Here is an 11,664-nt window from a genome sequence, read left to right as displayed (position 1 = left end):
CTATATTCTATTTAATATTCACTTTCATAGGTAATTTATACTTCAGTGTGACTACATTTTGCCTCGAATTTCATTCGTTGTATTTATTAGAGTTACATTCATCAATTTATCCTTACAATATCATCCTTTAGACAAATATTAATGATAATGAATTTCAACATGCAAAAAATAAATAAACAACAAACACTTTCAGCAGGTTAATGTTAAACATAATATTATTTCTAATGGTGACAGTATTTATTTTTATTATGAAATTTCAATAAATATTTTTCAATATTGTCAATTATTTAGCTCTGTGTTAATATTAGCTATACAAATTCGGTAACTTTTTCTTTTGAAAAATTGGCGTACAGCAAGTAGTACTACTTGCTTACTCTACTACTTAGTAGAGTACATAGTGTCACACTTTTTTATGTTTTATTTTGTTATAATTAATAATTACCTGTTATTTGATTTTGACAGTTCGATTTGACGTACAACAATTTATAAAAATGTATCCTTCAAAGTCATAAAATGTTTTGAAAGATTGGAAATTAATTTCTAAATAAATTAGAAAAATATAAAAAAAATAATAATGAAAAACACTGACGCCGAACGGGTAAATCCATGTTTGAAGGTACGTAGCATATTTCAAAAATCATTACAATTATATTAATATAGTAAATTATATAACTATTTTAGTAATTTTTTCTACAGGAGCAAGAGAAATCTTATGAATGCTTGAATAAAAACGGATTTGTTCAGGAAAAATGTGAAGCCTATTTCGATAATTACAACACATGTAAAAAATTCTGGGTATGTAAATTTTTTAAAAATATAGCTGTTCTAATAATTTGGTACGAAGACAACATGTACATATATTTATTATTGAAAATGAGTATTTATTTGTAAGTCCAGCTGAATGATTAACACCAAAGGTTATTTTAAATGACATTATTTTTTTTTAATTTCAGGGTAAAGTGTTCAAAGATAGAAAAGCTAGAGGCTTGACACCTTATTTACCAGATGTTGCAGATAGAGAAAGAATAAAAGGAGAGTACATACAGAAAATAAAAAACAATACAGTTTAATTTGCATAAATATATTACAGAACAATTATTATAGTGTGACAACTAAGAATTATTATAAAATTGATATGCATTAGTTATATTTAAAAAAGTATTGAAATTAGATATTTAGAACAAAATATATTTATATGAACCTTTAAATGCACAAAAGATACTAGCCAACTTAAATTTCTAAAAAAGACCAAACATCAATGTAATATTACTTATTAATCCAGATACACAACTAGTCAGGATGTTGGATTATTTTTGGGATGAATATGGATCACTTATGGTTGTAATAAGAACTAACAAGCATTACATATTTACTAAAAAAAATCTTTCAATGATATTGGCCTGTAATTTGAATTTATCTAAATATACTTAAACAATAAAAAATAACTATCAAAACAGAAGTACTAGGAAAGAGGTTAAATATAAGAAATTTATATATCTTGAGTAACTATATTCCTATGAATTGAGTAAAACTTCTTAATACAAGTTATTTCATCCCATTAACCAAACTACAAAACAAGTATCAGGTTGGTTTGACATCAAAATTAAACATCTGATTCAAAAGGATCCATTCAACATTTACAATAATAAAGCATTTTATTTCAAAGACTGCCTGCTGATAAAATTGAGCATTCAAATGTACTTTAAATAATAATATTTTATTAATAAATAAAAATTGTAAACAAGCTCAAGGTCTTTATTTAAGCCTATTTTCATGAAATAAAACAACAAAGATTTATAACATTATATTTTCATGTGAGTGTGTTGCGATAAGCAATGACAGTGTTTCGTCCGTGTAAAAGCGATTAACTAGCTAGCTAATTATTATTCTATCACATTTGATCAAGGCAGATTGGGAAGAACATGTTTCATCTCGCTCACTCCAAATTATATGAAATTTCACATTCTTGCTGTAAACGACACTTACTTTTTATTAGTATTTTGTTCATATCAATTGAATTTGTACAAAGCTTCATCAATTTTATTCTTACAAGCTATAAGTTTATTTTTTAGTGTTGCCATAAGAGAAATAAACAGTGTAAAAATGTAAACTTCAATTTGTACAAATTCTGTGGAAATGGGTTACAGTTACATAAGATGTATCTTAACATATACATTTATACTTGAAAGTACATACCTATTCTAATAAAAATATTAAACAGACCAATCAAATGTGCCAAAATTCAATCAAATTTGTACAAATGATAAATTTCATTTCGATAAATACTAGTATTAATTTCTGGTGTTGTTTTTATGACAAGGCGAATAACTTTTATTTTTAGCCCATTTATTTGTTTGAAAATCAAAGGTTTTTCGTCAATTGTTAAAATGGTATGAACTGGGACCAATGATGGATTTAATTACAAAAAATAAACATACTTTGATAATTATAGAATAATTGTTTTGTACGAATTTGATTGAATTTTTTGATATTGAAAACAATTTATATTCCTGGTGGGTTAAAATCAGACTTATTTTAGTGATGAGGTCTGCTTCTACAAATTTATGTTAAATTAATTTGATTCAGAATCGTGACTAGGATCATTAGATAAATAATTGATTAATTTTGTATTATGGCAATGTAGTAATTTCGTTTAAATTACATTCTGAATGGACGACTTACACTTGTTCGCATATTGAGCCCCTAGAGTTTTTAAATAGCTAACATTGACGTGAAAACTCCTGCGAGGCAACATTTAACAAAATAATTATAAAATAGTATTCTATGTAGATTAATCGCATTGAAAGTTGTCACATGGCTCTATTCTACTCTGCCAGACATTACACATTACATGGGTAAAGAAAATATTAAGGTATAATATATTTATAATACATTTAAATGCATATTTAAACAAAAATATATACATACATTTTGTTTTTTCCGTCAATAGCCTTGTTGGTTTAATTTTAAACTGACTGGCAGAATACTATAGATACATGCTATAAAAGAAAAAAAAGTTATGTTCCTTAATATTGTTCAGTATTATTTAAATGTATAAAAAACGAATCAACGTCACAATTGCTTGAAATAATACACAAATGTAGCGCATATAATACAAACGGGTATTGCAATTTAAAATTATGATATTAAAAAAAAAAAAATAATCTCATTAAAATACTTTAAAAGGAATACGCATTATGAAATAAAGTTGTTCAGTTTATTCAATCTTATTACTTTAAAGTATTGATTAAAACTATATTAAGGCGTTTTATTAACAAAAAATATCCAATTAACAATTAAATCTTGTCCCTTGGATCGTATAGAACTTCTAGAAAACAAAATAGTCGTATAAAAATAAAGGGTTTGTATAAAATTTATTTCTTATTATTATTTTATAATAAATGTACACAAGGAATAAAAGGCGTTCGAGCACACTTGCGTCACCAAGCGTATGTAAAGCTACAGTTACACTTATGCTATGGTGGGCACAAGTTTGAGGCTACATTGGCAAAAATGTTGCTACCCTTTTTTTACCTTACACGAGAGATTTAGCTTATATATAATAGTGTTTTATGTAAAAAAACATCATCAAGAAATGCTAATTTAGCGAAATTAAATATTCACATTACATTAAGCGTGTTTACAAAGAACTTCACTATAAAACAATTTCACTGGTGTATCATTGCTTAGATATGCAAATATAATTATATATTTTTATATACATTGTAATACAAGAGTATTATTTAAAATATAAAAATTAGTATTTTTTTAAATTTTGTTATTTATAAGTAGATTTACTTATTTTATCAGACGAATATATCCAATTAGTATTTTATTACAACTTATACATTTTGCAATAAATATTGTTATAATAGCTAATGCTGAACATCCAGATAGAATTACTTTAACTCATACTTTAGATTTACTTCTTCAAAACACAGTTCTTGAGCGATGTAGTGTCAGCAAAAAAATAATTATCCAACAATTAATCTAATTCGACCTTTAAATCGGGTATATGACTGGCAGATCACTGCTAATTCATAATTATTTATAATCAATTGCGAACAACATTCCAACTCTCAGAAAAAAGTCCTATTGTTTTATGAACATAAACGCTTGTGTGGACGGTACAACCACAAAACCAGCGCGTCTCACCATCAAAAGTTTGCATCTTATTATGACTGCGCACAGAATGTACTCGAGTTAATATAATATGTTACATAGTACAACTAAATTGAAATATATATGGGGTATGACCAATTATATTATCTGCAACACAATTATATATTTTATGACAAAATCTGACTCGATATTACTTTATAACGCTTAATAGATTATGGATTAAACTATTAAAGTATGAATTAATATTCATCTCCGCGTCGTCAAAATATAAATGCTTGCTCATTGCAATTATTAAAAATAACTTATATGTGGCAGAATAGTTCATTAACATAATAGGAATAAAATATTGCTTAGTAATCAATATATGAAAAAAAAAACACTACAGAATGGGAAACACTTATGTAAACATAAGTTTCACAATTCTTTACACTTTATTTTAATTTATAAAAAATAATAACATTCATTATATATGGTGTAGCAATTTGTTTTTTAATCAACCTGTATATGATTAATCATGTTAAAGCCTATTAAAAGCAGAATCAAAACGTGAGTCTGGTGTTCAGATTTGTTACAATAAATGTTACTTAGCCAATGTTATCATTATGAGCTGCCATTTATTTAGTATGCGTATTCCCTTCGGAAACTTAATTAAGGTAAATTAAACATAAATTAATACAAATATAATTAACGATTAACACACGAAATAATATATTAATTAAATGAATTCACTAAGTCATAATAGTAAATTCATAGACAATGCGTGCTACATACACTTAGACAAAAATGTGTGCAGACAAAAGAAAAACAATGTTTTAAGAAATTAAATTCTATGTCAATTATTTACTGTACACATTTTTTTTATAACATAACATTGATCTATCAACATAGTGCCGAAAAAAAAATAATACAAATAAACACATATATTATTATTTTTTATTAGTGACATAAAAAAATATATTGGCTTTTTCGAGAATAAACCCAAACTTACATTTTTCAAATGAATGCTTTTTTTTAATTTACGTCAGTACGAATGATGTGTATATTTATATATTTATTAATACATGAACGTAATGTCAGCGTGACTATGTTGCCATACTTGATTATATTTTATTGCATTATCACTGTTCTTGTATACCACGTCACTAGGATGTTTCTATGCAAAATTTGACCATCAGAATTTAAGTAAATAAAAAAATATATCATTTCCACAGATTAAAAATAATTGTTTTCAATGACTGCATAAATACATCCATTATGTGTATACCCTTACAATGATTTACATATAGTATAAAATGCAATTAACATAAGAAGGCATTCAATGTTATGCTATTAGCACGCATTGTCATCTAAGAGTCAATCTGAACGTTGCTTTATGTGGAAACAGTTTATTCTGAAGTGGTCACACATTTGCCTTACCTGAAAATTGTGAAAAAAATTATAACATGGATTGTGTGTATGAACGTATAATGTATTCAAAATAAGCATTTAATGTAGTTGAACATAGGAATATACTAAGTTTTACACTCAAAGGAATATGTTCTTTTTAAATAACGTTACAGTTATAACATATTTATAACCCATTTTCATTAATTCACACAAATATTGTTATTAAGCTTGTTCATTTGTTGTTTGAAATGACGATTCAAAAGTGACTGTAAAAGTATACTCGAATAAGATATATGTTTATTACGTTTCGAACACAAGCTTTGATCAAATTTTAACGACTGCAATAATCTAACTATATATAAATTTATTTAAAAAAAAATCATCTGATATAGTCTTTTGGGTCACGATGTTATCGTTCACTTAGCTACAACGATACATATATCCAAAGATTTTTTATTCAAGACCCCGAGCCATCAATAATATTTACAATAACTCTTGACTTTGACGTAACAATAACATCAATTATCTTAATCTTAAAATTATTGCATGAACAGAAAAATAATTATGCTAGTGGGTTATTTATTATAAATAATACTCACCACACAAACCCCATAGTGAATATGAGCCGCAATACTCATAGAGATCATAGTGTAAAACATTACTAATTCGTAGTTGGGGAAGACGAGGGACATTATTGTTGCGGCCGACAATGGCCAGAGCAACCAATTAAACATTTCACACCGCTGGTTGCTCATTTGGCTCACTATGAGACGACACTGAAAATAAAATACACAATAAACCAGTATAATTACAGTAATTGTGGTGAATCAGTTTTTTACTCAATTTTTTTTTTGCATAAATATAAAAAGACTTACTGCAACATTACTGAAGAGCGTGCCAATAAGTAGGAATAAGGCACGCGGGTCGCAGTCGGGCAACCGATCCGACTTGTGGACCCATATCGAGCAAACGACCATCATGCTTAGCAGAGACCATAATGGTCGTATTGCTTCAGTCGTAGAACGCATTTTCCCAGTCCTAAGTTTATACGATCTGCGAATATTTATAAATAATACTTATTAAAAATTTAAACAAAAATCAAAGTAAAGTAACAGCCTGTAGATAAAAACATTATTTAATTCTAACAGGCTCATAAAAGCATGTATATATGCCACCATTGCCTAACACTGGATCAGAATACAATGAATGAATTATATAGACAAGAACTAATAACAAACATAATAGTTACACTTATTTACTAAAATGCAACACATGGATATGTTGATTAGATTTATTGTTTATATTATTAAATATATAAATGAATACTAACAGCAAAAAATTGTATATTATCCATTCAATTGTGTTATCATTCAAAAATTTAAATAAATATCACTTACTTGTATACATTATATAATGAGACAGGTAAATTAGTGAAAACACCAGTAAAGTATATGAGCCACTCGAACGCGTTTGCGAGAGTGTATCCCCCGAATAAATAGCGCTTGTAGAAACCGGTGCCTCTTAGACCCGTCCATAGGAAGACTACCGTTGACGTCTGAAATTATTAATAAAAATAATTGTCTTTTATAAGGAAATTCGTAGTAAAAACTTTAAAACAAACATTGTCAGTCAAACGCTGGGCCATAGACTCGTTGGTCCACTATGAGCCAAACTACAAATGAATGCAGATTTAACAATAATAAAATTTTAATTCATGCTGTAAAAATAAAAAATGATTTGTAAATCACACAAAAATAAGTACAGCATATTTTAAGCATATATAACACTCACCCACATACTGAAATCATAACCCCACGGGAGAAATAACACGCCTGTATTGTACTTTTCCCAGTGGCTCAGATAAAAATTGATAAGTAGATTCCACATAACATAATACATTCTGAAAAAAAGGATAAAATTATAGCATAATTATCTTATGAAGTAATTATTTATAATACCAATTACCTATAATAGATCTATTTTTCATTTGAAATGTAACATTTAATAGAATAAGAAAGATGACTGAAGAAAAAATTAAAAGGTAGCACTTTTTTTTACAAGGTCACTACTGTCATGGGAGCTTTAGGAAATACTAACTATTACATAGTCAATGCAACACCATCTTAGTAACTAAGATGTTATGTCCCTTGTGCATATAGTTAGACTGGCTCACTCACCCTCTAAACCAGATTATAATAATAGTATGAGGCATAAATGAGAGAATTATACAACAGGCATACCAAATGGAATAGTTATAACTACTGTGGATGACAAAGAAAGATTTAACTGAACTAAAAAAATGAAAAACTTACCTAATAGGTGATATAGAGAAGTCTAATCGTCCAAATATGGAGTAAAGACAGGCTGGTATAAAGAAAACTGAATATGAATCAAGTCCATGGTCAAATAATTCACCTAAAGGTCCAGAGGTCTGCGTCCGACGTGCCTGCTTGCCATCGATACCATCTGAAAATATATTACTTAGTAAATATACCTACTACTTTATGTGTAATTATTCAATCAATCATCCATAGTATTCGACAAGGTTTAATTTGACCACAAATATAAAATAATCTCCAGCTTTACATAAAGAAGTATTTTGTCAAATATTTTTATATGGTTGAAAGCTATATGCAGTAAATTTTTTGAACATGCACATCCTAACTGACTACTATTCATGGATAAAATATTCATTAAACTCTTTATTAGTCTATAGTATTACGTTTACTCAAAATAATAAGATAATGTTATAGTGGGGTTAATTACCTAAAGTGTAGGCTAAGAACAGGAATACTGCTAAGATGTACCACAGAGACTGTGGAATGACTTCCATATGGCCCTTCAGCGGTTCTGTCGATGTCTCATTGTGAACTTTAGTGCTAGCAGCCAAATAGTCGTAATCATAGTATGATAGCAGCACAAAGTCAAGTACTGTCAGCATAAACCCAGCAAATGTCAAAACGTTTGGTGCAACCCATCGTGGTATTATCTTTAAGAGAAACATGGTAAGAAAAAATATTTTAATTTGTTTGAAGGATTCTTTATTCATTTTTGATTTATTTTATTATTAACTATGTGGTTTTAGGAAGTCTGGTAACTAGAAGAATTATTCTAAGTAGTGAAACATAGAATTTCATAGAAATAAATAGAATTTCTTTATAAAGCCAGCTACCAAATAGCAATGTATATAGCAATATAATACGTCTTATATACAATAGCTACGTAATACCATTCCACTCAGTTTTCCCAATGTGATTGGAGGCACAATTATACTACATTATGATTATCAAATAACAAAAATAATTGATTTCTGTACTTATACAGACTTGGTACAGACAATAAATTTAATTTTATACTATATATTTATTCGTTTGATATTAAATTTTATATAATTTACTACATCAACATCTTACTGAATAATTGTAAACACATTTAATATAAATTTGTTTAGCTGTATTTTTAATGCAACAAAATGGTAATTTGTATAACAACACACTAATGTTTCAAAGTTTTTATAAAGTGTTTATAATGTCTCACAAAGTACTACTACTAATTACAATATCATAATTAAATAATACTTTTAATTACCAACTTCAAGGTTAAAGTAATTTGCATTTACAAATGTTTTTTGTATGGCTTATATAAACAAATATAATTATTTTTAAACGGTTATCGACCTTTATTGAAAAAAAATATCAAGGTAAAGTGTACAATTAGACTAGTAAACATTAATATGTCAAAATTAAAAATGCAATTATAAACTTTATAAATCATACCTCTACAACTTTATTCCAAAAAGGGTGCATGACATAAACACTCAGGGGGCTTGTGTCCTTTGACATATACTGAAATAAAAAAATACATATAATTGAAAAAAAAAATTCCCACTTTTTTATGGCGTCAATTAATTATTATTAACATTGCATAAAATGCAATTATTTTTATTTGCAATCATTCAGATAAAAATTAAAATCGAATATTTCTTTCCATTAATAGTAATGTTGCATATTTATTTGAATATATTATATGCAATTCTTCGTTTAAATAATTGGTAAATTATTACAAATATTTGAATTTTAATTACTAGTTGCAGAAACTAGTTGCAAGTGCAGTATAATGTTGCGTAAAAAGATCGATTTTTAGGTTATGTCTGAAAAATATATACACCAATAATATGCTTTTTTATAAAACTAAATTAAATTACCTTGTAATTGTCGAAGCCCTCAAGATGCTCCCGGCTGAGATATTTATATTGAAACATTTTTACGGCTTTATAACTTACGATAACTATGCGGATAAAGTAAATATACTTTTTTTAAATACTTATGGCTAATTGAATATATTTATTGTATTTCATGTTTTTCACTTTGTACAACCCAAATTGTTTAGAGATATTTCTTAAAATAGGATATAAATAAATATTGCTAATTTGACTTAGACTATTAGGTACCTATACGATACGCGTAGTACCTAACTACCTATAGCCTACTAGCCACAGAGTAGACTACTGTCTACTATTACTAGTTAGTTGGCAGTTGACACTATGGCAGTTCAATAATGGGTTAGAACTTGCCACAGAGTATAGTTAGTATGTGAAAGTAACGAAACTAAAATATGAAAAATATTCGACGAGTCAAACGTTTTGTATATTTGTGTATGTCGTATAATAAAAGAATCGATTTGACGTTGATGCAATAATTACTTTTATTGAGTAAAAAAATGTTTTGGTTTCTTTAGTTTCGACCTTATTTGAAATTAAATTATTTAGTAAGTGGTAAAAAAAATATTTCACTCGGGTTGGTTGTAGTATGAGTGTAGTATAAATTATACTTATGATGACTATTTTTTCTCATTTTTCAGGACATTTGGGAAATTTTAAATTTTATAAACATTCCAAAAAATCTACAGGGCTCATGAGTGGTTGTAAATCATAATTTTTTTTTTAATAATAACTTAACTATTTTATTAAAGAAGAATCATTTAATTTTTACATTTGGTTTTTATTGATGAATTTCATCCGTGAAAAATTGCAAATCGGAAGAACTGTTACAGATAAAAAATATATACAGAAGTACATGGCCACTATAAGTATATTAAAGGCTTTACACGTAATAGGTAACGTTCAATGACCATTATATATAACTACAATAAGATATCGATATGAATATTAAAGCGTACGTTTTATACAACGTGAGCGAGAACAAGACAGCTGTAGTAACTCATAAGAACTCATGAAATAGACTTTTCGAACAGAAACGAACGACCGCTACGACACTCTTTATACAACAGGATGTATCCATTATAACTTGAGCTCCTCTAAAATAGACGAATTTACAATTTACTTTTTGCTCTCTTAGAGCTGAGATGGCCCAGTGGTTAGAACGCGTGCATCTTAACCGATGATTGCGCGTTCAAACCCAGGCAAGCACCACTGTATATATGTGCTTAATTTGAGTTTATAATTCATCTCATACACGGCGGTGAAGGAAAACATCGTGAGGAAACCTGCATGTGTCTAATTTCATCGAAATTCTGCCACACAGGCATTTCACCAAACCGCATTGGAACAGCGTGGTGGAATATGTTCCAAACTCTCTCGTTAATGGAACAGGAGGCCTTATTTCAGCAGTAGGAAATTTACAGGCTTTTTGTTATTCTTGAATGCCATTTGATTTCTTTTTGTAATTTGAGTTCCTGAATGATTTTCCACGCCAACTGCACTCAATCGAATAGGCAAAAGAAGTCATCAATATGGTTTCGACAGTTTATGGGTACTGAATATTAAAATTCAAACTCAAATTTCTTTATTCAATATAGAAGCATTACACTTACTTATTGATGGTCAAATTAAACACTACACTACGGTTCGGAAAAAGGAACACCCTGAGAAGAACCGGCGAAAGAAACTCAGCGGGTCTTTTTTTTGTCTAATTAATACGGTACATAATGGTATAATATGAATGGAAATAGCCAGGAGACGATCGTTTTAATCCCAAGGTGCGCTATTAAATATAAACTCAACTTAAACGTAACCTTTCGCACACAAGCGATCCTTAACATTTTTTTAAAATTTAGCAACAGAAGCATTTTGCATGCTTTCTGGGATCCTGTTGTAGAAGCGTATACATTGCCCCGCAAAGAGTTACTGATTCTTTG

At 28.2% G+C, this 11,664-nt stretch overlaps 2 protein-coding genes across 2 annotated transcripts; one reads left to right on the top strand and one right to left on the bottom strand.

Moving 5' to 3' along the window:
* The first annotated feature begins 364 nt into the window (after positions 1-364).
* Positions 365-3,220, top strand: LOC124539989 (coiled-coil-helix-coiled-coil-helix domain-containing protein 7). Its single transcript, XM_047117378.1, has 3 exons — positions 365-616; positions 697-795; positions 954-3,220. The coding sequence occupies exons 1-3, from the start codon at positions 575-577 to the stop codon at positions 1,068-1,070; spliced, it is 258 nt and encodes an 85-aa protein (XP_046973334.1). The 5' UTR covers positions 365-574; the 3' UTR covers positions 1,071-3,220.
* Positions 3,221-5,142: 1,922 nt separating this feature from the next.
* On the bottom strand, positions 5,143-10,031 carry LOC124539988 (ethanolaminephosphotransferase 1-like). Its single transcript, XM_047117377.1, has 9 exons — positions 9,713-10,031; positions 9,285-9,353; positions 8,275-8,497; positions 7,821-7,974; positions 7,300-7,408; positions 6,906-7,063; positions 6,384-6,561; positions 6,108-6,284; positions 5,143-5,538 (listed from the first exon to the last, which is right to left on the bottom strand). The coding sequence occupies exons 1-9, from the start codon at positions 9,767-9,769 to the stop codon at positions 5,476-5,478; spliced, it is 1,188 nt and encodes a 395-aa protein (XP_046973333.1). The 5' UTR covers positions 9,770-10,031; the 3' UTR covers positions 5,143-5,475.
* Between the last annotated feature and the right edge of the window lie 1,633 nt (positions 10,032-11,664).

Source organism: Vanessa cardui, chromosome 24, assembly GCF_905220365.1.
Source record: "Vanessa cardui chromosome 24, ilVanCard2.1, whole genome shotgun sequence".
NCBI lineage: Eukaryota > Metazoa > Arthropoda > Insecta > Lepidoptera > Nymphalidae > Vanessa > Vanessa cardui.
Note: the sequence above shows the minus strand (reverse complement) of the source record. Positions and strands in the feature narration are given on the sequence as shown.